Source organism: Macrosteles quadrilineatus, unplaced genomic scaffold (assembly GCF_028750875.1).
Source record: "Macrosteles quadrilineatus isolate MER2022 unplaced genomic scaffold, UCM_ALF_1.0 Scaffold_13__1_contigs__length_4303367, whole genome shotgun sequence".
NCBI classification, from domain to species: domain Eukaryota; kingdom Metazoa; phylum Arthropoda; class Insecta; order Hemiptera; family Cicadellidae; genus Macrosteles; species Macrosteles quadrilineatus.
In genome coordinates this window covers 3,039,154-3,065,870 of record NW_026542606.1, presented here as the reverse complement: position 1 = coordinate 3,065,870, position 26,717 = coordinate 3,039,154, and the positions used below count along the sequence as shown (strand labels likewise).

Sequence of the window (26,717 nt, the reverse complement as noted above, 5' to 3'; positions counted from 1 at the left end):
GTTGTGCACACGCAAACAGAGTGAGTTCCATTTCCCCCAGCCAAGATACAATTCTTCGGTCTTAAATCAGCGAACTTTGAGAAACCAATTTTCACAGCTGATTCTGTCTTTTTGAACAGTTCAAAGCATTCTTTTAAATTTAATAAAACTAGTCTCTTTTGCACATGTTCTTTCTTTCCATTTACTTTCATCGCTACAAAATCTTTCTTGCCTGGCATAATTCGACTCACATCATCAGAGTTGTAAAAGGCTTTGACTTTATCTACAACATTCTGGTCTAAAGTTTTTCCTGGCTTTGGGTCTGGACATGACATTATTCCCTTTTCTTTAACTAGCGATTTAGCTTTTCTGGCCATCCTATTACTGACACCAAACTCGATTTCAATTTTTTTTACAGTCCAACTTTTAGGTAATGTTGTAAGTATCAAGAACTTCTCACTTTTTTTCGTAGTTTTCTGAAATTTTTCTTTCAATTGCGCAATCATTTCTGAATCTGGGTTAACTTGCTCTTCATCCTCAAAGAAGCTCGTATCACCGACCAACTCAGTAGTGAGCTTTTTAGTAACCTTTTCCAATTTTTTTACACAGTAAGCAGGTGAATGCAGCCTTTTTTTTGTAATGGGTGATTCTTCAATGTTCTCTAGTGATTTGTTTAAATACTCCAATGATAAATTAGGGTCAGTGAAGTTAGTGTCCATTTGAGAAGTCGATGGATTATCCAACTCAACAGATTCCAAATCATTTTTATCTCTTAGAAGTTGCTTACGACAGCTGTCACAAATTTTCATCCCAGGCCTTATTTCCCTTTTGATTTCGAACATCCATACTTGTACTGGTCTCAGACTTTTTATAACTTTATGATTGCTTTTCTCATACGGATTACAACAATAAATTGTTGTAAACCCTGTACCAGATTTTTTATTCCTTTCCATCTCAAGTTTGGCATTACCAAACAACTAACTACATTTAAAACCAACAACTAATTGCAAAAACAAAAACTGTTAAACACACACTTAACCTTTAAACTCACAAATCACTTCTCACTAGTGCAAAAGAAGATAACTCACTGCCTGCTCTGGCTCTGACTGAAGCAAAAGTAAGCAGGAAGTGATTTCAAGTCTGTACTTGTTCATACATGTGGAGACATGAAAAGAGCACATCATCTCACACACAACTCCCCCCCCCCCCCCCCCCACCACCCCCCTGACTCACACAATCTACTGCAACCTATAGTAATTATACACAAACAAAAAAATCTGTAAATAATGGATTTTGTATGTCGTATGTTTTAATTTTATTAGTGGTTATTCTAAAAAAAATAATTATGTACACAATTAAAATTGCTGAAAGGTAGTGATTTTTCTACTAAATATAAATTTTTATTAGGCCTATAGGTTAAATTGGTCACATAAGAAAAAATTTTGCTTTTTAACCAACTTTATCATAACAATGCATTGGATGATAAATCCTTTAACTTACACAGTGCCAAGTTTTACCTGATAGGCTAATAATGAAAATTTGTGTGTTTTTCAACTGTAATTTTAATGTTTGGATGTGATCCCACTAAGATCCCAAATTGAAATTTTGTATCCACCTTAGTAATTATATCAAGAACTCATGGTATTTTTTTGAAAATTTTTAATCATATGCGTTTTTTGGGATTGGCTTTTGAAATTTTGAGTTTGGGGGGTTGAAATTTTAATTACTTGAAATACTGTCATGTTGTATATCAAATTAAAGCAAATTCAATCCTGAAAAGAATGGTTTTTGTTTTACCTCTCTATCTTTATTCTTTCTTGAGATATTAAATAAAACGTAAATCCCTTAAAGCGCAAAACCGCGCTTTTTTTGGAACTTTAAAATAAGATAACAAAAAAACGAGATGAGATAAAAAATTTTTTTTTTCATATTTAAGCTTCTTTCTCATAGATGTATCTAATGTAAAAAGATCAATCCTGTAAAAAATGGTGAGGTAATTGGTATTTGATCACTTGACATGGATTGACCCACATATTAAAATAACATTGTGTTTATTTAAAAATTGACTGAACATTATTATTATGCACTTTTTTAAGAAAAAAAAGTTTAATAATTTAGATAAGGTGACGCTAGAAAAAGCTCGGCTCGAAAAAGCTCGAGCTCGAAAATTTTTGAAAAAGCTCGGCTCGAGGTTGAAAATCACTATTCGCACACCCCTAAAAAAAACCGCTGTAAAAATGCACTGAAGTTAGTGGAAAGCGTTTTGAACATTTATTTTAAGTTTACAACCTATGTGTAGTGTAAATTCAGTTTCAATAAAATTATAAAATAAGTAAAGTTGATTTATTATTTACTTTAAACAAATACAATTACTCAGTAAACAGATTTTTTAAACACCCGGGTATACCTTATGATCGGTCCCTTCTCCCATGAATCGAATAGTTATTTTGATCATCACTGAATCGAATCGAGATCTGATGTATCAAATCGAATCGGAATTTCAATGCATTTTCGATGCCTCGCACACCCCTAAAGACAATCCATAGTAGGCTTGTACAAAGTGGAACATCCTTCTGTAACAATAGCAGCTTGTATTGAAGTGAATGAAATACCTGTCCATATGGTGTGTCAGGTGTGGAAACATGGAAGGGACTGTGATCATCAGGTGTGATTGCAGAACTCTTGCGCTTCAGTGAGTTGACAGCAGGGTGGGGCAGAGGGTTGGCAGGACCACTGGTGGGAGTCTTGAAGTTGACATCAGCCTCCTTAGTTGAGAAAGTTGTAGGCTTAGGAGTGCTGACCACTGCAGATGTTGATGTGGTTTGCTTGGTCACTGAACTGAGCGATTGATATCCAATACTGGCTGACGAGTCTGTAGAATGACTTTGATAAGACTTTTTAAATTAGTTGCATTTGAGAATATTTTCAAAAATGCCTATTACCATACGGCTGCATATAACAGTTCAGTAATAATATCTTGACTAATGTACTGGATATTAGTGACGTGTCAAAACCAAATCTCATAACCATCAAAACTTTGGAAAAAGTTTTGGTTTTGAGATTCAATCGGCGAGTTTAGGGACTCTAAAGTTTGGAAATTGAGGATTTTGTTAGTTCTGGTTTTGAAGCTGCTGTTATTTTTTGGCATCATTATTATTATTTTGAACACTGTAATCCTCAAGCTGGCAGCAATGTCGCAAACAAACCATCAGTAACACTGATGCAAGAAGTAATTTATAGTCTAACTGCAATAGGTATCAAAAATAGTATACTATTATTGTAAGAGTTATGTTTTACATCAATATTTAATAAACACAAATAAATATTGACCACTAAATGTTTTAATTAAATCAACATTTTAAGTTAATGTCAGAAGTTTACTTTATTTTAAGGTTTGTTCGTTGTTTATGAAAAATTAATTTGTTTAGGTTTAAAGGGTACGAGCTGACGGCCCGTCCTACGTACGGGAATCGAGTAGTCCATTAAAACTGGATATAGTTATATCAATATATCTATTCCTAATTCAAGCATAGTTTTAAGCAGTTCAAAATTTATTGTAAAGAAAAAGCTGTCAAGATGAATTAAAACATGTGATAATTATTATTTTCCAACCTTTCCTAAAAAATTTGAGTAGAAAATAAATTTTCATAAGCTTTCTTTTGAAAGCTCGTGAGCTTCGATTCGTATACAGCAATGGTTATAGAATCTTACTTATTTCCTATAATCAATGACAAAATCACAGAGTAAATAAAATAACCTCATATTTCTATAGATTGTTAGTTAGTTATAACAAATTATATTGCACTAAAACAAACTAGAGGTTTTAAATACTGCTCAAAAAAAAATTATTAGAACATCTAGTATTTTACTGTGTATATTTAAATAATCGGTCATCCTCTTACCGAATAAATGAACAAATAAATTAATATAGCATTCCACATAGTATAAATAAGTTAACCCTACCTATGTACTGTAATTTCATTTTGATCCAAATGCTGAATTTGTGTTGCAAACGCTGAATGTTTACAGCTGTTACGTTAAGCAAATGGTATAATAGCAAAAGCTAGTCAAGAATGTTTACGTCGGCTGCTAGACAAAAAAAATTAAAACTTAATTAAAAAAAAAAATTAAACCCTAAACTAAAATTATGGCTTCAACATTCCCAATTTTTTTAAATTATCTTTCTTTCAACAGAAAAATCGTGAAAATCCGTTAAGTAATTGATTCATAATCGTGAAAAAAACCCTGTCACGTTTTAATATATACTAGGTGAAACCCGTCGAAATCGACGGTTGGGGGCCTCCTCGTTTATATGGTCGTGTGGCTTCATTGGCAACAAATAATGCAAATCAAATAGCAATATGGTATTTCCAAAGAGAAAAAGATACTGTAAATTGGCTGTTACGTAAATATTGACACTTACATGCATTGTTAATCAACTTATAAAGGATAATGTGATTTAGTTTAAAAGAAATATGACCTTTCTGTTATGACAGTAGCTGCTTAAATAGTTATTTACTCTTCCAGCCAAAATATTGTGTTACTTTCAATGATGTTACCAACCCAGTGGGCCACGGTCCGTAATATAGGCCACTGCAAATAATGTGTCAAGATAGGTACCATTTTAGGCAAGGTTTTTGTGTTTGGATGTTATTAGACACGATAAGAGTACACTGAACTTCTTCTGCAGATGAATAACTGATGGAGAAATATAAGCCGATTCATAAATTAATGTCACAATGCGAGTTTGAGCATTTTGTAACTATATGAGAAAGTGACATAGTATTTTTTAGACTGCTGCTCAGTGCACTTTAAGAATATGTTTTTTAGAGATAAATTAAATTATTTTTGTTGCTGAGTAGCGCTAGTAAAAATGCACAACACTTTTTTGTTAGCCTAATAACATTCAAAGGCTCTCTAAGAGTTCAAGAAAATAACATTGCAAATACCTCTCAATAAATGTGTGTTGTTTAAAATACAATTTAAAAATGAACAGCTGTTTCATTAAAAAGTATTATCCACATGGCCAAAATGTAAACAAATCGGTGGAGGGATCTTTAAAGGCTTCTGCGACAGAGCCCTAAGGGAATTTACTTAGTTTTTCTTTTGATAAATCATCTACAGACCAAGACCTTTCTTTGGACACCTCTACCAAGTTTCTCCGCCCAACCGTTCTCTCAAATTAGTGGAGACAAAGTTTCCAATAAATATTTAAGATTCCCCCATGTTAATCTTATGGGAGAAAACCCAACTTTGATGGAAGATCCTGTCCAAACTAATAAAGATTTCAAAAAACAAAAAAAACTTTGCAAAACTACAGATCAGGGCCATTGTTTTGACACTTTAATCGTCAAAATCGGTCCAAAAATGAGGGAGGAGTTCTGTTCACAAAAATCGGCTTAGCGTATTATATATATAGATGATTAATCACAATTCATGCTATTAAGTCAAGGTCAGGAGTGAATTTATTCTGATTTGTTAATTAACACTTAACCTGTTCTTTTTTTGTAACCTTGACCAGAACAGAACCAAAAAGGTTTTGCGTAAAGGTTTCTTGATTCAAATTTCCGAGTTTCAGTTTCGGTTTTGAGAATCAACATTTTTGGATTCGAGTATCACGACTAGATATACTTGATTGAATACTGGCTTCCAGATCTACAAGTGTATTTTCAACAAGCATGCATCATATGGTAGGATATGATATTGTATTGAATGTCTTTAGTCACTGCAAGGTTATGGGATGTACAGGGTGAGGGCATTTGAAAGTTATATCTTGACCACCCCTCAGAAAATAGACAAGTGTAGGAAAACAATGTTACCTGCTATTTCTGAGACCAGAAAACTGGTTTCTGGAACTTTTGAACTAGAGTGTGCACAAGCCAGAAGCCAATCCTTGGTAACTATTGTCAGACCCCACCTAGTGGCAGCAGTGAACTTCTTACCCTCAGGCTTGGGGCAGACAAGGTGAGTGGAAGCTAGCAGCTCTGAAAGTTAAACATGACAATAGGCAATAGGGAAGATCAAAACAAAATAATGTTTATTTCAGAAAGTATTATACAGTGTTACAATATTTTGTCAGTAATCCTAGAGGAGTTGACAGAGAGAAGCCAAAGCAGAACTACAGGCGACAGTGTGACATTGTCACAGAAAGACTAGGAGGGCTGCAGAAAGTCCAGCCTGCCAAAATGTTTTTTAAATTTATTTTTGTGTTTTTGTTTTTTATATTTATTTTGGTGTTGAGAACATTTTTGGATTTTTCCAAGTCCGTTGCAGAATGTTTATAAACATAAACGTTCTGCTCTGGGGGTGAGAAGCAGCTTTATAAGTAAGAACTATCTGAGTACTTTATTACATTAAAATTTTAATACTTTATTCTGAAATGGTGACCATACAAATGTACGTATTTAAAACCAAGTATGAATGGAGATGAATGTAGGATGTAGGATGAGTGGCGCGATCTTGTAGTCTTGTTAGTGACTAAGGCCGACATGTTCCATAGACACAGCTGTTAATAAATAGCCCAAACAGCTAATGGCAACTAAGAGACCTACAGTTTATAGTAGAACCGGAACCACATTTTTGCCCCGTAGTTAACGAATTGGTCTAATTATCAGGATAGTACTGTGGATAGTAGTAGTACTCGCTAGTTCGGACGTTAATCCACACCAGGGAGTATCGTATCCACAATGCATGCCTATAAATATCCACAATTCAGCCAAGTGGTTACAATTCTCACAAATCTGAAAGTTGCTGGTTCGATTCCAATCAAGATTGATTCTGTATCCAGGGCTGTTTCATAAAACTACTAGTCTAGTATTTACTAGTCCATGGACTAGTAATACTGGTGTATTTTACAAGTCTACGTTTCAAAAACCTACTAGTGTAAAATACTAGTTACTAGTGTAGGGACTAGTATTACTAGTGGTTTTTACTAGTGTAGACAGCAATGTGTTTCATAAAGTTTTACTCTTGTAAATTACACTGGTAAATACTTGCCATTTTCTAACAACCTCTCTACACCCGTATTATTTGAAGTAGACTAGTATTTTTGGAAAGAGAGTTATTTCATTACTCACATCATTAAAAAGAAAATGAATTATTAAGTTCTTTTTGCAAGTGCGAATTGGCTCACGTTTGTAATTTAAGATAAAAATAGATCTGTGATTGCTAAAAAGATAATTATTATTAAATATAAATTACAATCAATAAATGTGGCGTAGTACAAAATGAGTGAAATTGAATTTTATAATGTAGCCTATGTACGATCGCCCTATTAGAATGAATTATAATTATAAGTTATCAATTTCTGTGAAATTTTAGTCTAATTTTACTTGAGCTAAATTTCATGGTTATATCAACTATTTAGCTATCACAGAGAAAAGATGTTTAAGCTTTGAGAGAAACCAAATTAAAACCACATACCGTATTGCTTACAAAGATGTACAAAAATGTATCCAACATTGCAACATTAATCATATTATTTTACACCCAAGGCTCTCGGTTTTATTTAAAGACATTTTAGTAGGATAGTAAGACAATTTTAAAGAGGAGTTGCATTGTATTTTAGCGAATTTCCCTATAGGGAAGAAGCTATTACCGTAGGTGGCACGGTAAGACCTAGACCCGGGACCGATTTACTTTTTCATTTTGATGTCCCCAGAGGCCAAAAACACCATTCGTTCAAATGTTTATATATGTATATATATACGTCCGTGAACGCGATAACTTGAGTAATTTTTGTCCGATTTTGATGAAATTTGGTTTAAAGGTGTAAAGCGGGATAAACTTGAATGAGTTCGCAAACCAGCATGATCGGACCATGGGAACGGGGCTTTACAGGGGGGTTTTATGGGGTAAAAATTGGATTTTCTCACTTTTGACCCTCAAAACACAAAATTTCCCAATTTCTCTTTAGACCTTTTTAAAGAGCTTAAAAAAACAATTAATTTAGTATATAAAAGTATTTTTGTTCGGTTAATAGTAACGGAGAAAATAAAAAAAATTGTACATTTAAAATTCCCATGTTATTCTTATGGAGAATATTGTCAATTGTTGTAGTTTGCTTGTTTATGGATATATTTTGTATTTTGATAAAAAAATTTTATTTGTACTAAGCTATCAATATTTTACAAAAAACACACTTTATTAGTTTCCTTGTAGCAGCAAACCTAGGTACTCGTTAAACCTAATGTTATTAAAATATATTTAATTGAAAATCAATTAAGACAAATGGAAATTCGCTTAGTCGGCAGGTTTGCTGCGGCAGGGGTATTTTTAGGTGCTTATTATTTGTTTCCCTATGTTTTATCTATGCTAAAACCCTGTGATGTACTAACAATTTTGTAGGTCTATATTTGTTTTTTGGGCGTTGGACTGAACTGCTTATCATAAAAACATTACTTTTAATCCATTTTGGTATTCTGAATTTGTTATTCAAAGTAATAAAAAAATTAGATGATGAATATTAGAGCTGTTATTTTAATGCAAAAACATGTAAAAGTTTAATTAATGGAATGAAAAGTACAGTGAGTGGCGCGGATTTGAACCAGGGACCGACCTCATGAAAAGCGAGAACCCTACCTCTGAGTTACGGCGACGCCCAGCCCTAGCATTTGAGTCATGTTTTACTATACTTGAAAACCTACCTACTTCTCCATTGCTTGTAACGGCGTTGCAATTATTTGTTATATCAATAAACGTTTAGGCTTATTATTCATGGGTTGTAGACTCAAAATATCAAAATATCACAGAATGGTTTTTAATCCAAATATTCTTATGCATTCGAATATTTTAAAACATAGGTTAGGGTACTTGAAAACGTTCCTAACAAAATATCCTTAGACGATTTAATTACATTCAAAATTTGAGCTTTCTTTTCTTTACTCATGGCAAGCTTAATTTTATGTGCCAGAATAAAACAAAACCTATACAGTAGACTCCCTCTAGTTCGGCTTCGGTTGGATCGGCCGCCGGATGGTCCGGCCCGGTCTCAGGGGGACAAGTCATATCGTCACGGGCGAATGACCTTCGACCGGATTCAACTTGAATGTTTAGTTTCCGGCCATAGAAGTAAACAATTCATGTCAGTTTAGTTGACGGGTGCTTCTATGGGTGAATTGTTGCATATTACCTATGTAAATCTATATTACATAACCTCAAAAATACCAACAACATTTTATAAACAGTTTTTCTTCAGTCTAATATGTTGAAATGCAGTTTATAATTAAATATTTCGGACCATTTTTTTATGCAGTAGGTTCCCCCATTATTGTTTTTGAAACACCACGGTTTATTTGACAAAAATAAATTAAGCAAAACAAAGAAAAAGCAATCGTTAGCTTCAAGGTCAAGCTATCCGCTTGCACTGACAATCATCTGCTCTTGCTCTTTACACAACTGATGTCTGCTGTGCACTTGATATTTTACAACAGTTTGTGATTGGGTGATTAGTAACCATGGCAACTTGTTGAATGTGTGGATAAAGAGAAACCAAAGAAAGAATAGAAGAACAAAGAATAAAGAATAAGCGGTGTTTTTCGTCATCCATTGTTATCTTTATCATATTTTACACCTGTCGTTATTATCTTTAAGACTAAGTACTATGATTTTATGCTGTTTTATGAGTTATCTAAGGTTTTTATCGACATTCTTAAGTTCTGAAACAATATGTAGTAGTAGCCTATGCTGACTACGGTAGCAGTAGCTTGCAGTACTAGACTTTATTTATATTGTTCTGTTCTTTACGTGATTTATTGCTGTACGTACAATGTTGTGTAATTTTTGTTTTGCTTGAGTAAGCGTGATTTTAAACGTTACAGTTTTTATTACTGAACCAAGGTTAATGAATTAACATATCTCGATTGTGCAATACTATTATTTGTATTTTGATTATTTAAAATGCACTGCAGCCGGATAGTCCGGCCGTTTTGTAGTCCGGCCAATGGTCCGGTCCCGAGGTGGCCGAACTAGAGGGAGTCTACTGTACAAATAACAGCGAATGTGGCAGCAACAGATCAATTTCCACCCAACTGTTGAGCGCCGCAACTAGGCCTACAACCGGCTACTACAATCACCGCGTTGATTGCAGCGACGCGACGCCGGCGCGTCGGCGGGCTCATTGATGAACATAAATAATAGCGTTTTGATAAATAATATGTGATTGTTTTACATATAGATGTTTTACATATGTGATTGTTTTGTTGTGTCTATATAGTTATTAATTAAAAGAAAACACTGCGTTTCTACAACTATTTACTTTTTGTATCAAATGAAAACAAAATTTAAACCCTTTATAAATCGTCAGAAAACCCGTGATTGAGGTTAGAAATTAGTGTTGACAGTTCACTTGTAAAGTTGGTCACGTGACTAGTATTTTTGGTCACGTGACTAGTAAAATACACTAGTATTTACTAGCGGTATAAAAACATTTATGAAACACTAATTAGTAGGACAGGTAAATACGGGACTAGTATTTACTAGACTAGTAATTACTAGACTAGTATCTTTATGAAACAGGGCCCATATGTCATTTTTTAAACTGACCTATCAATAAATTATGCTATGAAAAACAGTGACATTAAAAAAACATTTAAATAGGACAATGGCATAGATGAAGACTGGAAATGTTGCCCACTCACCTTGGTCTCCACTCTTCTTAGCCACTTTAACCAGGGTGTCCTGGTACACAGCTCCGAGAGCCACTGTCATTTGTACTAGGAATGCCTTCTCTCGGCCAGTGTAGCTGCTCAGTGTCAAGCAACAGCTAGTCAGAGGCTTCTTTTCTGTGTCTACAATTAATGGTTGATGGTAATATTCTATTTTTACCAACTCTTTAGCATCGTTACAATCCTCCTGTAAAACACAAAAATGTATAGTACATGATATATTGTATGACGCATGATATAGTCTGGCAGATTTGAACTAGGGGTCTGCGGGTCAGACCTTTTTGGTTCGGGTCAGGTCGGGCCAATAATTTTGGTCCTCGGGTCTCAAGCCAAAAATCATTAATACCAAATATTTTTAGTTTTATTTTACTCCTATCTGTGTTTATAATATAACCTTATAATAAAATATGAAAAAAGATTGTATTTATGTATATTATTTCATTTTCATAACTTATTTACAGCTTGGAAATTGCCTCAACTGCAAGATTTAAGAAAATAAATTTTTTTTATCAAGGCATTCTTTCCCATTTTCATATTTTTGTTGAAACAACTGAATAGCTAAATTACAACAAGTTTTGAATGGAACTTAATACAAAAAGATCATAAACAAATCAATTAACATATCACAAGTTTACGATACAAAGTTCCAGGTACAAGTTTCGGACTGGCAGACAATGTCAGTTGCTCTTTTATTGTGATGTAATGAGTTGACGGTATTTGATTTTGATTATATTGTGTTCTACAAATCTCTATGTTTGACATAACAGCCTTTGCTTCTTTAATAATTATGGCTGGTGCATACAATGAATTTAGAAGAAAAATAGGAAAACGGCCTAGATGTTCAATAACAAGTTTTTCTTTGTCTGAAATACCATGGAAAGGGACTCATTGATGAGGGATTAGCACCAACATAGTGGCTTCGGAAATCTCCTTCTTATGACTTTCTATGATTTTAAATTTTTGTTAGAACTGAATGTAAGTTACAGGAAATTGAGAAAAACAGGAGATCTAAGTCAATGATATCAATATTTATACCTGTAGTGTGCAAGCAAAGCCATTGCTGTTTTTCTTTAAGATCACATTCAGATAAGAATCAATCCGACAAATTATCTATACAACCTTGAATAAATCTATGATCTATCCATCTATATATATTAGGTATGGAAAAGTCCCAAAATTTCAGGAAATTGTCGGGGAAAAAATGTTTCCGATTTTTGGGACGGAATTACACTTGATTCAGGAATTTTTCGGGACGGGCTTTGATTTGATCGTCGGTGATTTTGCCGCTTCGCGAGTGACGATGACGCCGCTATGGCGAGAGATGTTACCGATGATCATGCCGTGACCGCGAGTCATACCAACGATCACGCCGTGACCGCAGAGTCATACTGACGATCGTGCCGTGACCAAAGAGTCAAACCGATGATCACCCCTAAGATGTGCCTTTTTTGTGGGTTTGGATGATATTTCATGAAATGCCTATTGCCTACGTACTTTGGCTTTTAAAATTTTAAAGTATACGGTAATAGTAGTTGTTTGGAAGACCTGCGCATGCGCGACTTGTAGGAGATTGTAGGCAGAATCTGTCGGTACGACGCAACGCCGCGTGGTGGGAAGTGCCTCTCGTAGAATTTAAATTAAAACCAAACTAGATCATCTAATTATGGTTAATTTAATAAGAGTTCATTTAAAGAAATATGATTTAATAAAATTAACTCTTTAGCTAAAATATCCACCCTACCTGACCAAAAAATAAATAAATGGTATCAGCTTTCTGACACATACTTTCTCCCATAAGTTTGTCAACAACCTTTATCATGGGTAAGAGGTGAGAGTAAATGTGATATTTTATAGTTAAAAATCACAAAAGTTGCAATAACTTTTGAACCATAATTGTTACAGTAATGGGGTGTTGTACTATTTTTTTTTTTTTTTTTTTTTTTAATTATAAGGACCATAACATATTAATTTTGTTCAAAGCCAGGTTTTCTAAAAAAATCAGATTTTAGCGAATTTCCCATATAGGGAATAAGCTATTACCGTAGGTCTCATGGTAAGACCTAGACCCGGGACCGATTTACTTTTTCGTTTTGAGGTCCCCAGAGGCCAAAAACACCATCCGTTCAAATTCATATATATATATATATATGTGTGTGTGTGTCCGTTAGCGCGATAACTCGAGCAAAATTGATCCGATTTTGATGAAATTTGGTACAAACGTGTAAACCTACATTTATTCGAACGAGTTCGCGAACCAGCATAATCGGACCATGGGATCAGGGGTTTATGGGGGGTTTTATGGGGTAAAAATGTGTTTTCCTCATTTTTGACCCTAAAAACTTCAAATTTCTAAATTTCTCTCTAGACCATTTTGAAGAGCTTAAAAAAACAAATAATTTAGTATATTGAAGTGTTTTTGAATGTTCATTGACTACGGAGAAAATTAAAAAAATTGTAAATTTAAAATTCCCATGTTATTCTTATGGAGAATAAATAAACTGTTCTAGTTTGCTTGTTTATGGATATATTTTAATCAAATTTGGCAATTTGGTTTATTTCATACTAAGCTATCAATATTTCAATTGAAAAAACATACCTCAATATCTTCCCCGTAGCAGCAAACCTAACTACTCACTAAAATTCATGTTATTTAAATAGGAAATAAATCTGAAAATTTATAGGGAATATTTTAGTAGAAATCAAGCCGGGTAAATGGAAATTCGCTTAGTATGCAGGTTTGCTGCGACGGGGGTATTTTTTTGTTATTTTATGGTTTTTTATGGGAAAATAACATAATTTACAATAACTTTTGAACCGTAATTTTTACGGAGATGGGATTTGTACCATTCTGTTCAGAATTTAAAGGGCTATAACATACTAAATGTTTCATCGTTCTGGCCATTTTCAAGAAAATCTGATTTTTTCGTTATTTTATGAGGTTTTTATGGGAAAATAACATAATTTACAATAACTTTTGAACCGTAATTTTTACAGAAATGGGAGTCATACCATTCTGTTCAGAATTTAAAGGGCTACAACATACTAAATCTTTATAAAAATCGTTCAGGCCATTTCTGAGTAAATCCTATTTTTCCGTTATTTTACGGGTTTTTATGGAAAAATATACATTAAAAATCAAAATTTCTAAAAAATGAAAAAACGCCTGGAGATACTATGGATTAGAACCTACACACCAACTCTTAGCCTTTTAATTAGAACTAATAGTGTCCAAGAAAGGAAGCGGGACATTGAGTTTATGAGTCGTTTGCATCTTCATCTAGCGCTTGAAAGATAATTTAATTAATTAATTAAATGAGCAACAATTTCCATACATAATATACACAAATTTACGTCAACTATTAATGCAGGAAAAATAAATAAAACAAATCACATTATTGAAGACCGTGTTATCATAAGTTAAAGTAAACAGCTAATTGGTCAACAAGCTGTTCTTTATCTCTACAGCTTTCCATTTATTTTATTACAAAAACAGCAACTGCTTAGTTAATAATGGTCCGATCTTAACAATCTTTGCACCATCTTATAGTAAATAAAATGTTCCACCTTTTGTTATCGAGTAACATTTTTTAAAAACTTAGTTTTTAAGATGTTAAGCTTTGAAAAAAAAAATAGCCCTCACTTTGAAACAGCTATACATTTTTCATTCATATTTTACACAAAGGTAGTGGGCAAAACAATAAACGTATTTGCTGAATTTCAAAGCTATAGCTCGACGGTTAAGGAGTTATGAATGTTTTTGTAAAAAGAACATACAGACAGACGCTAAACGGTTTGAGATAGGACACATGTTGTATTGTATGTTTTGCCTGTTTTGACCTCCCAAATAATCTGGTAAATTTTGTCCTAGTCAAGGCTGGACACCCTGTATATAAGTAGATACAGTAAACCTTCGATAGTTCGACACTCCTTGTAGTTGAACACGGGCTGAGCTATTTTGTCAAGTGATATTTAATGGTTACTATTGTAATGTAAGCTGACTTGAAAATTAATTTGTCATTTAGTGTTGACTTGAGACCTAACTAATAAACAGTGAAATTGATGAGCTTTTTAGTATTTTATAATAATAATAATATAAATATTAATATCACTTTATAAATTTGAATGATTTCCATACAAGACTTGTGTTTTTACATTCCTGTATATTAAACTCCATTTACACCTTATAGTTCGACATTTCAATAGTTTGTTGTCCAATAAGTCCACAAAGTGTCCAACTATGGAGGTTTTACTGTAGATGCCTCCTCTGGAAAATTATCCATATTTAACTTTAGAAAATACACTTTTATAAAACCTTACATCAACACTTCCCTAAAACTGAAATCAACATTTGATTCCAAATATGTTTTGTTGTGGAGTTCTCTTACCAGCCACAGGGGTGTTACTACTTCCATTGCAGTAACATTAGGCACAGGAGTTTCTACGGGCACCACAGCATAGTCAGGGACTCCTTTAAAATTGGTTGCCACAACAGTACCTCCAGACTCTTCTATGGCTTCCACAATGTTTTGGGTTAGTTCAGTATCGTATCCAACCACAAGGAATTTCTTGCCTGCAACAGTCGGCATTGGAAGAGTATTATTCTTCGGCAACACTAGCTGCTTGACTTTCTGTCAAAAGCCAATGACTTCTTCAGTTTAGTGATGGTCGGATCCAGATATCGAACTACCAGATCCGCCGGATCTGAGCTAGAACCGACGCCCGATCGGATCCACAAAAATCGGATCTTGGGCTGGATCCGGTTTTAATGGATCCAATTCTTTTTTCTTATTTAAAATATTAAAATTTAAAAAAAAATAGTTTTTAAATTTTTTCTAATTTAATTTTTTTATTCTATTAACACAAAACGTCATTTACAAAGAACAATTCATACATAAGAACAGGTGTTTTGTCATAGTGATGTATTTTAAAATAAAATTAATAGTGACTATCTGTGTCCATATACAAGACTATCTGTATCCATGTACAAGACTATCTGTATCCATGTACAAGACTATCTGGGTCCATGTACAAGACTATCTGGGTCCATGTACAAGACTATAATATGTATCCATGTGCAAGACTATATGTGTCCATGAACAAGATTAACTGTGTCCATGTACAAGATTAACTGTGTCCATTCATATACAAGACTATCTGTATCCAAGTACAAGACTAACTGTGTCCATATACAAGACAATCTGTGTCCAAAGATAGTCCTGTACATGGACACAGACAGTCTTGTATATGGACACAGATAGTCTTGTATATTGACAAAGATAGTCTTTGACATTGCCTACCCATATGAGTTATTGACATTTACATATACTGTCACAGACACATTACCTAGCCATATGAATTTTTGACATCAAAAAATACTGTAAAATTGCCTGGCCATATGAGTTATTTAAAAAACCCAACCTTGGAAAAAAAAGTATATGGATCCGGATCCGAAGATCCAGATCCGGTACAGACATTTTCTTGGATCCGCCCATCACTACTTCAGTTGCTAAATTATGTTATTTTTAACCTAACAGATCTGGGTTTTTTTTATCTTTTTTAATTTATTTTTTTTAAAGAGGTTGGCGGCCTCTTTTAACCTTGCATTTGCCCGTCCACATAGACTACAGATCTGTGCGTGGAATGTATCCAGCAAAGCAAGGGGTGAGCTGGTACAGTACAAAGGTGAACTGTACTGATAAAAGTTTGTGGTAGTGACCAGGATCCGAACCCACGACACTACTGCCTTGGGCCCGAAGTCCGCGACGCTACCAACTGAGCCACCGACTCGCCAATTTTTTACAGATGTTTTTACTGTGCACATTATATTTTTAGAAGTTTGATGAAGTTAAATGAATGACATTTTGTACTAAGTAACTATTGATATTAGTCACAAATCACTTTCATTAATTTAGATCAGCAGTAATTTTGTAACCAAGTCCATTCTTCTTTATATTCAAGTTAATTGCCTTTAAATTTGGTTTATCAACTTACAATACAATACAAATCATCTTTAACCCCCTTATGTAGCAAAGAAATAACAAGGGACCCAGTATAGATTCAACATACCCAGTAATTAAACAACTTACCCAGAAATAAGTCAGGCACATATGAATCCTGGCTTGTAGTTGTTGAGTTAACAGATTGATTTTGGTTTGACTTCATGGGCGACACATCAGATTTTATATCTAGACAGTCATACACAATTGATTGGTTAAAGCAAAGATTAAACAATTATGCAGGATTGATATTTTTATAACAACCTCCAAGCAACATAAGTCTTTAAAAGGATTTAGCATTTATTTCTTACCGAATAAGATAAACAAATCACAATCACAATATTGGAATCATGGTACATCTAACATTCTGACTAAAATTGAATTTTCATTATTGACAAATTAGTTTTTTTTCAACTTGAACTAAGTGATTAAACAGAAAAAGAAAATACAAAAAATATATCCTAATTTGATCATAATTTTTCTGCAATTTTATGAGAGGTTTCTAGATTTTTATTTACAACAGTCATTAAGGTTCTTTAAATTCAATTTTTGTAAATCCAAATGTTTATTCGTTTTGTCTGGTCATTATTCCATAATGGGTCAGTTATATCTACATCATCATACTTTCTTTGATGAACTCTGAGAAGAGTTTTCTATTGACAGGGGGCTCAGGAGGGGGAGGCATCTTAGAGGCTGCACTGTCATCAGTTGGGGGTTTCAGCAGCTCCATTCCCTTCAACATAAATTAAATTATACATTTAAGAGTAATTTAACCTTAAAACAGTAAATAGCTTGAGTACTTGAACAGACACGGTATGGATCATAAACATATAAATAAGTTACTGGCCCGAAAGTATACATTATTTAACATTGCTTACATCTAAACCATATGTTAATGCTATTAAAGGCTGTCTCAACCTATTGTTACAAGTCAGGAGCCCCGCGCAACAATAGCCAGGCGCCGTCAAAAGGGTTGTTTGTCTACACGGGGTTCTCCGAAAGACAATAGACCCATGTCAACGGACTACGTCAATAGGGTCTTTGACATCCACTAGAAGCTTCCACGGTGATCTGTAAACAGCTTTTTTTGGGCTACTAGGTGTCTCCAGTGTCTCCAGAATGTTCCACGGCAAACTTATATAAGGGACCGTCTTCCGGCACACGGCAGTTGAGTTGAGTTGAGACTTCCGAGAATCGTCACGGCAAGCGCCCGTCGGTGTTAGTGACCAGTGCTAGTGGAGTGGCAGTGACAGTGTAGTGACGGTGTAGAGACAGTGTAGTGACACTAGTGACAGTGTAGTGACAGTGTTGTAACAGAAGTAGTGATAAATCCTGTAGAGGCTAGCTGTAAGTTGAAACATTGTAAATTAGAATAGGCTTTAGCTAGGTTTAGATAGGGTTAGTTAGGTGTTAGGTAATTCTAATATTTGTAAATAGATAATAATTAGTGTAAATAAATAGTTACTATAAAATCGCCAAGTTTTATTGTAAAGAACCTGTTAAGCCCGCAACACTATGTTGAGATGGACGATCTGACCAGCAGGACAATGGCTAGGCCGACCCTCTCCAGCCTCAGAGTTAATGTGTTACAGCAAAACTTTCACTCTATTATATAGGTACTGAATATAATAATTATATAATGATAATTATTTTGTTTCGGAATATTTTTCTCCATACTTTTATATTTCTAACATAGAGAAAGTTTAACTGTAACTGCACATCATCACATCAATTATTTGTACTTAAGTTAAGCTTGATTATCTTTCAATTTTAACAGTAACATCTACATTATTCAAATAATTATAATTTTTAAAGCAATATTTCAAGTCATTTGAATAATAAAATTTGTTTGTATTCAATGCAGAGTAATATTACAGTATAAAGGCCTGACTCAGAGCTTTAATTTACCTTCTGACTGAGGGGAGAGGGGGGCTCGGGCAACCTCTTTGGTTCTAGACAGTGATAAGATTCCTCTGTAGCAGGAGCTCGCTGTTTGATAGAAGCTGCCAACCACTCCAGGCTAACAACATGTGGTCTGCAACAGTCATCAATTCATCCTTGTGAGTCCTAGAGGTCTACAGTTTTTTTTTTATCTACAATCTTAAATATTATGGAGAAAAAATGCATAAAGTTAAACGGGTAAAAATTAAAAATTTTGCAAACATCAACATTGCATTGACCAGTTATCTGGTTAAAATTAAAAAATATTTGAAATTTTTAAAGTTTTTTTAGATATTATTTTCTTGTTTAAAATTGTTTTAGTTCTATCCACACAAAACGTTCTTTATAAAGTACAATTCATACATAAGAACAGGTCATAGTGATGTATTTAAAAACAAAATTAATATTGACTATCTGTGTCCATATATAAGACAATCTATGTCCATGTACAAGACTATCAAGATTCCATGTACAAGACTATCTGTATCCATGTACAAGACTAACTGTGTCCATATATAGGACAATCTGTATCCATGTACAAGACAATCAAAACTTACTTATTTAAACCTGCTGGTAAAATAAAACCTCTTTTGCGAATTCTGTGAATTTTTTTGCAATCACAGCAACATCAGTGAACATATCTTTTGATTGTGACAAAATTTGAGATAATTTCCACGATAGCGGCAACATCAGTAATGATTTCCAGCGATTGTGGCGAAATCCGTGATGATTTTTGAGGGATGAATTATCAAGGTTGTACTGTATTATATCTTACATTTCTATCAAAGTGATACTGAGGGATGCTGTACCATGATACTTACTTCTGAGCAAAACCAGATAGTGCTTTCACATCATCTATTACAAATTCACCAAGTATAACGTGAGACACACTATCTGACATTTCGGAAAACACTGTTGCTCCTCCCAAGCTGAGAATACGAACTAACTTCTCTAAGTCCATCCCTCTGTAACCACTCAGATATACCTGCAGCAAACATAAACATTATTATTGTTAACTGTGTAAGTTTAAATATAGCAATAGAAATTAGAGCATCAATGGAAATATACTTTGGAAACGTCAATATGTTTGGCAGTTTCTTTTTAAACAAAGCTTTCTTTAATTGTTTACTCAAACACAAATATATTATTAAGACAAATAGTAATGATAATTACAAAAAAATGGCAATTTTTGATAATAAAGGGGTCAAAAATATTGATAATATAGGCCTTTTAGGCAATTAGTCCAAAAACTCCCAAATCTCATAAGCTAGTGATGGGTCTGGTTGCTGATTTTATTGGTTCGTTTTCGTTAGTTGTTTTAATTCCCAATCACATAAGATAAAAATTATTTGTTATAATCTAATTTAGTTTACATAAATAAAATCAAAATTTGTTAAACCCTGTACCTATTTGATCAGTGGTAGTTTCCAAATGGCGTGTTATACTTTCTCTTTATTATTTCATTAGTGGTCATCATCAGAATGTTTATCCTTTGTACTGTGTTTAGGTCACATATTGGCTTGATTTTAAAAATATGCTATCTACCAAGATTCTTTGTTTTGTTTACACATTTACGTTGTTATTTTGTAACCATTTTGGCAACCCATAAAGCCAATATTGAAATTTAAAAACTGTGAGTTGCTTTTAAAATATATTGGCATTGTCAAAATTTGAAATTGTTGCGTCCTAAAACTTCCAAACATTTGTCGAAACAACCTTGGTAAGATTGGCTAAAATATGTTCAGCCGTTATGAGTGATAGTATTAGAAAGTTTGCATTTAAGTCTATCTTAAAGAGCTTCGCTCAACTACATACTACAGTGAATATTACCTTGCATCCATCGACAAAGGATCCTGCTTTTTTAGCCTCAGATATGGTCAGAGAATTCAGGATTTGAATATGATTGTTTCCTAAAAATAAAGAGTTCAATATAACAGTGGCATATTTTAAAATACTGAATATTAAAATCAATTATATTAAGTTATTTTGGAGGATGAGAGAAACACTAGGATTAGAGATTCGCCTCAGAATTATTAGATTGAGCCAACCACTATGTTTTGGAAGGGAAATAATTAACTCCACTTCAAATCAACCAAGTGGCATAGTGTTACGCTGCGTTTTATGGGGGTGGGGTTTGGACCAACTTTAAGTAACACACACTTTCCTCTTTAAAAATACAAAAATAACCAAACTGATATCTAAATTAATTAGTTATATAAAAAAAAAACTCTACGTCCGTCATGCTACCTTAACCGTTAAACTAAAAATAAATAAGGAACGTGTTGAGTAATTTTCTGCTTTGCTTTATAGCTTTATTTTTTTAAATTGTTTTTGAGTGTAAAACCACGAAATGATACAGTGTTGCACAGTGTCGGGTGTGGTGGTGGGAGGGACAGAAGTTGGCCAGGAGCAGGTGGGGGAACAAGTGGACGATTTACTACTGCTACTAACAGGTCATCTTTAATGGTCCTTAATATGTTTGGTCTTTAACAATGTAACTGTTATTTATTTATCTGAAGTTTTTTATTAGTTATAAATTAAATCAGTTTTGTTTTAGTTCGGATAATTTATTTTGTTCTTTTATTAAATCGTCTATACTATTATAAAATTGAGGTGGTGTGTGTTTGTCTGTCTGTCTGGACGGCTGTCACCACTAAAATACTAACCCGATACAGCCAAAATTTAGCACAAAGATGCGCATATCTAGAAATGTCATAGGCCTACTTCCCCGAGTTCCTACGTCTGAAGTTTTGATGTGAGGTTTTCAAAAGTAAATATTAATAATTAGTCTTCATGGAAGCATGAGAAAATTCACAGTGTTTACCTTAGCGTTGACATTTCAATGTAAAAAATAAGAACTGCCAAATGCTTATTTCACAATTTCAGACATGTGATCCAAACAAATGAATTAAATATAATATTTGACACAACTATGTGGTAGGTTTATTTATTCTAAAACTTTGTCATAGATTATTTATTTATTCTTAAATGTCATTGATTATGGAAATAAAAAATATTCTATAACCGTTGATGTTGCTGTATCAACCAAGGCTCTGCTTTTGATCTAGAAAGATACCGGTAACCGTGTTTGGTACCGGTTTTGTACAGAGAACTGAGGTACGTAACAATGTACACCATAACAAAAAACATTGGCTTTCTGCTGACCTTAAAGAAACAAAAAAAGGCTTGAATGAACTCAGTCGTATAGCCAGAAATTCAAAAGATAAATATTTAACTGTTAAAGTAAGGCATGTCGCACACTGAGTCCGCTCAGTTCAGTCCATTCCGCAAATTTCAAAAACCATGTATTCAAATGTAGAGCCGCACACTGGGTCCGCTCAGTTCAGTCCGCTCCGTCCGTCTCAGCCAGTTTTCAGTTAGCGAGCGATTTGTACGTAAGCGACGGAAGGAACAGAGGTGCCGCGCATGTGCAGTTCAGTGCAGAGTCGTAGTAGGCCTACTGTATGATATTTATTAAATATGAGTTTTGATGAACTACTGATTTCAGTAGTATCCATTGTTGTACGACCTGTCACACAAGGATTACTACAACTTTACCATGAAGGAGGCTTGTGGGAGGAAATTTCATTGATACATTGAAAATACATTGATGCTGTGAACCCATAATCGTCTCATTTTCCTTGCAACTTTAATTTCTTAGCAATTTCTTCGTCACTACTGGTGGAACTCTCATAACAACTAGGAAATCTCGACACAAAAAATATACTTGTGAACAATGTCAGTGTATATTGTCCACTGGCGTTTGGCTCTCAAAAACGACTGAACTGAGCGGACCGAACTGACGCAGTATGTGGGAAAACTGCCGGAACTGAGCTGACTGACTTGAGCTGAGCTGAGCGGACTGAACTGAGCGGACTAGTGTGGGACTTGCCTAAAGCAAAAGAATCAAATTTAAAAAAATGCTGTTCTAGAACGGAAAAACGTTTTTTACAGGGGAAAATGCATAAATATTCTAATATAAGTAAAACAACTTAGGAAATTATTAACTCTGAGGTCGGTAACAAAAACTCTAAAACTGAAATCCCTAAACTGGAAAGCAATAGGAAAACTATTACAGACCCTGGACATATAGCAGAATCCTTGAATATATTCTTCAATAGCCTATCAGTGTCAAATTACATTGTTCCACAGCAGAGTGTGTGTGGTCTGCACACAATAGATTGTAAATATTTTTAAAAAAGCAACAATCCAACATTCTCTAAATTTAAACCAATCCGTGAAAAGATCTAGAAAAAATAATTGACAGCCTAAAGAATAAATACAGTAGTGGGTATGACGAAATACCTCCAATACTTATTAAAAGAGCTAAACAACAACTGATCAAACCAATTGCACATGCCATTAATGCCTCTTTTCTCGTGGAAGTTATTCTGAGAAGCTGAAATTCTCAAAATTAAAGCCTATTTACAAGAAAGGAAATAAAGCAAATCCTCTTAATTACCGGCCGGTGGCGATTCTTCCATCAATATAAAAAATATTCGTAAAAGTAGCATATAAAGAGAGAGTCATTTCTAGAAACAAACAATATTTTAAAGCAGCAACTGATTTGATTGAGTCAGTTATTAATTCAGTCAATAATCATGAAAAAGCGATTGGAATTTTTATAGATTTGAGTAAAGCGTTTGACTCTGTTTCCCACCCAATTTTATTAGACAAGCTACATAGAATTGGTATTAAAGATAGAGCTTTTGATTAGGATAAAATCATATTTCACCAATAGGAAACAGTTTGTCCAAATCGTAAACCTTTCTAACAACTTCAAACATTATTACAACTCTCAACTTTTAGAAATTAAAAATTGCATACCACAGGGATCAATACTCTCAACTTTATTGTCCAACTGTTACTTGGTAGACATACCAACACCGACTGGCACAAGCAAAATTAGTTCTATATGCTGATGATGCCACTTAAACAATATCAGATAAAACTTTTTAGTGAGACAGAACTATCAGTTAAGAATAATATGGCCACTTTGACTAGTTACTTCACTCAGAATAATTTAGCAATAAAATAAAAAAACAATTTTCATTAACTTTAAAACCCCACAGTCTGCAAAATATCAATCTGATAGTCTAAATATTGGAACAAATCAATTAATTAGTAAAACAAACAAAACTAAATTTTTAGGTCTAACAATAGATCAAAATCTAAACTGGAACTCCAATGTCCAAGAATTAATTGCTAAAATATCTTCAGGTGTTTTTACCCTTGGCAGATTGCAGTATTTCTGTGAAACTGAAACCTTAAAACTAGTTTATTTTTCATATATACTTAGGGATGGGCGAGTAGTGTTTTTTTGAGTCGAGTCAAGTCGAGTCGAGTAATTAGCCCTAATACTCGAGTATCGAGTCGAGTCGAGTCGAGTAGTTCACGAGAAAATCTACAATTTTATTTTACATATATTCCATCTTCATTTTTACGAACAAAGCATTTCTCAATTCACCAAAAATAGACCTGGTTAAAAACTTTTAAACCATATAAAAAACACAATATGTATGTGTATCAAACTATATTTTGGTGTTAAAGGTTTATTATTAATTGCAAAAAAACAATTGCAAAAATATGGAACTAAGTGTTTATTTTAAAATAGGCCTACTGTAAATGTTTGACTAAAGCATGAGATCTAATAAAGTTTCCTCTAATTTATAAATAGGCTTATAAGAATTTATCTAAGTCATTTCTCAGTTTTTGTATTTATTTGAAATTCCATGAAATTGTCTTAGTTAACTCATTAGTTTATCATTTTTTTTTTTAATTACGTAGCCTACTGTTTAACTATGAAAAAGTCACCAAGTCTAGCTGAAAACATATTCATAAATGAGGATATTTTTGAAATACAGAATAACTAATCAGACAAAATTTTTAACACTTTTACTTCTTAACTTTTTTTCCTTGAAAATGTTAACAGTTTTTCACTTATTTTTAATAAAGATTATCACTTATAATTGTTTTAAAGGAGTCCAGATGTGTGAACTTGAAGAGCAGACAAGAGACATACGTCACTGCCACAAAAACTCTTCTCTACTGTGAATGAATGAACTGTTTATTGTGTGAAGCCCCGCCCACCGTCTAACGGGACATGGGGGAGGAAAAGAGAAAGTTTGGCAGAATTTGCCCTTGTTCTAAAGCCTGGTTCACATGCCCTCCCTCGCCCTCGGCCTCAGTCGCTTGCAGATTTTCATTACACAAGAATGTTAATTATTTTGAAATACTGTAAATGTTTGAATTTGACTATGATGAGATCTAATAAAGTTTCCTCTAATTTATAAATAGGCTTAACTTTTTAAGTATTAATCTAAGTCATTTGTCAGTTTTTGTATTTCTTTTTAAAAGCAATTGCAGTTATACATTTAAAAAATTACAAACATCTTGGCCTACAAATACATTTTGTAAGGAGAGTCTTTTCTCTAGTGAGTAAAAACGATCGTGGTCAAGGAATGAACTTTGCTAAAACAGCACATTGTCAATGTTTACAAAAGTATTTTGACTGAAACCTGAAACCCTGGTATTTTTTAAAGACATTGCATAATAGCCTAAGTCGATGTCTGTGGAGAAAAGTATGGCAATAGATAGGTTTTACTTTTAGCCTACAATAAAGATTATGTTTTGGGACTAAAATCTCCAAAAGACCAAAAGAGTGCTTTTAACAAACATTTCATAGTTTTATTTAGTAACAAAAGTGTTTGACTATGTTCCCGATTATACCAAGAACAAGGTTCGGCAGAGTGGATTCACTGTGAACCGGCCTGTCTGGCCCTTATGCACGACGTCACTATAACCTCCGTGTAGGGGTGTCAACAATGGATCGGAACAATCGAAGTTTTGAACCTGTCTGTAACCTAGTTTTTTTATTCTTTAATACTCATTATTTATAAACAAACATGTCCTACATATCGGATCTCGAATCACGATATTTATCTATACCCTTTCCACCCACAATAAAACATTAAACGATGTCAAAGCAATCGTCATTTGCTCCATTGAAACACGAAAGTCGATTGGCTGACATGGTAGTGCATTGACGCCTCCTGGCCAATGAGAACTGTTGTTACATACTTTTATTGTCAACATTCACCATTCGTTATAACATTACAAAATCGACACGGACTAAGGCTTATAATATTTTTCAATAAATACATTATGTTATAGTAGCACTTAAAACTTCACTAAACTCTTTAATCAGGTAGATAGTAGATAGTACAGTACAGGTCAAAATATGGATCTACTTTTTGGCGCAATATAAAGCAAGCCTAACTATACGACGATGTTAAAGTTTAATGGTTGAATATAATCTTTCTAATGATGCGTATAGTGCAGGGATTATTAAACTGAAAATTTTGATGTGTTTAGGTTATTTATTTTGTACTAAAAATAAAAATAATACATCAAAATGTCTGACTTATTGATACAGACATTGTTTAGTATAATTAATTTCGTGTTGGCAGGACATTCGCGCACCGGTTGTCTCTTGAGTTGAGTCTGACATCTTGAAATGTAGATTCGTAGATTGTGTTGTGAACCCTTATTGGCTGAAGCTAAAAAATGTCACCGGCACCGTCGCTGTTTTGAACTAGATAGTTTCTAAGTTGGCTATGAAAATTGTTAACCGTGATTACAAAACTAATACTTTTTTTTTTTTTAGGGAGAGGAGGGAAAATGCTTTTACGCACACAGGTAGCCAGCCTGTAGTGTGAGACTCCTGTAAATTATCAGACTACTCACTAAAAAACCCCCTCTACTCTGTTGGACACAGACCTGGAATTGTTTGTCACATTACTTAAAGTCTGGCCAACATGTGACCTAAGCCCTCAGGGCTCGCATCGTTTCTGGCATTTAGATTCTTAATGACCTACACCGCATCCCGGTCAAGGTCGATCTTCTTGGCGCGGAGAATACCCTGGATATAATGTGACACACAGGTCCAATTGTCCTCACCCTCCGTCATAATCGGTATGACCGTGTTCACCGACAGCAGTCCTATTAATTGTTGAGCCTCCAGGCGGGGCCTTTCCCAGCGCTGGCAGTGGAAAAATGTATGTTCCACGTCATCGAGAATGCCTGGGCAGTATATGCAGTCGGGTGACACGGCTTTGCCCATCCTGAACAGGTACGA

General features: G+C 34.0%; 1 protein-coding gene across 1 annotated transcript in view; it reads right to left on the bottom strand.

Moving 5' to 3' along the window:
- Window positions 1-26,717, bottom strand: part of LOC129004971 (DNA topoisomerase 2-binding protein 1-like) — a 169,211-nt gene that overhangs the window by 87,565 nt on the left and 54,929 nt on the right. The window contains exons 9-17 of the mRNA XM_054433701.1: window positions 20,411-20,490; window positions 19,402-19,565; window positions 18,548-18,674; window positions 17,264-17,372; window positions 16,730-16,828; window positions 15,029-15,213; window positions 10,617-10,830; window positions 5,799-5,963; window positions 2,592-2,851 (exon numbers count right to left, since the gene is read on the bottom strand). Of these exons, the coding sequence (XP_054289676.1) occupies window positions 2,592-2,851; window positions 5,799-5,963; window positions 10,617-10,830; window positions 15,029-15,213; window positions 16,730-16,828; window positions 17,264-17,372; window positions 18,548-18,674; window positions 19,402-19,565; window positions 20,411-20,490 (1,403 nt within the window). The remainder of the gene's footprint in view (window positions 1-2,591; window positions 2,852-5,798; window positions 5,964-10,616; window positions 10,831-15,028; window positions 15,214-16,729; window positions 16,829-17,263; window positions 17,373-18,547; window positions 18,675-19,401; window positions 19,566-20,410; window positions 20,491-26,717) is intronic.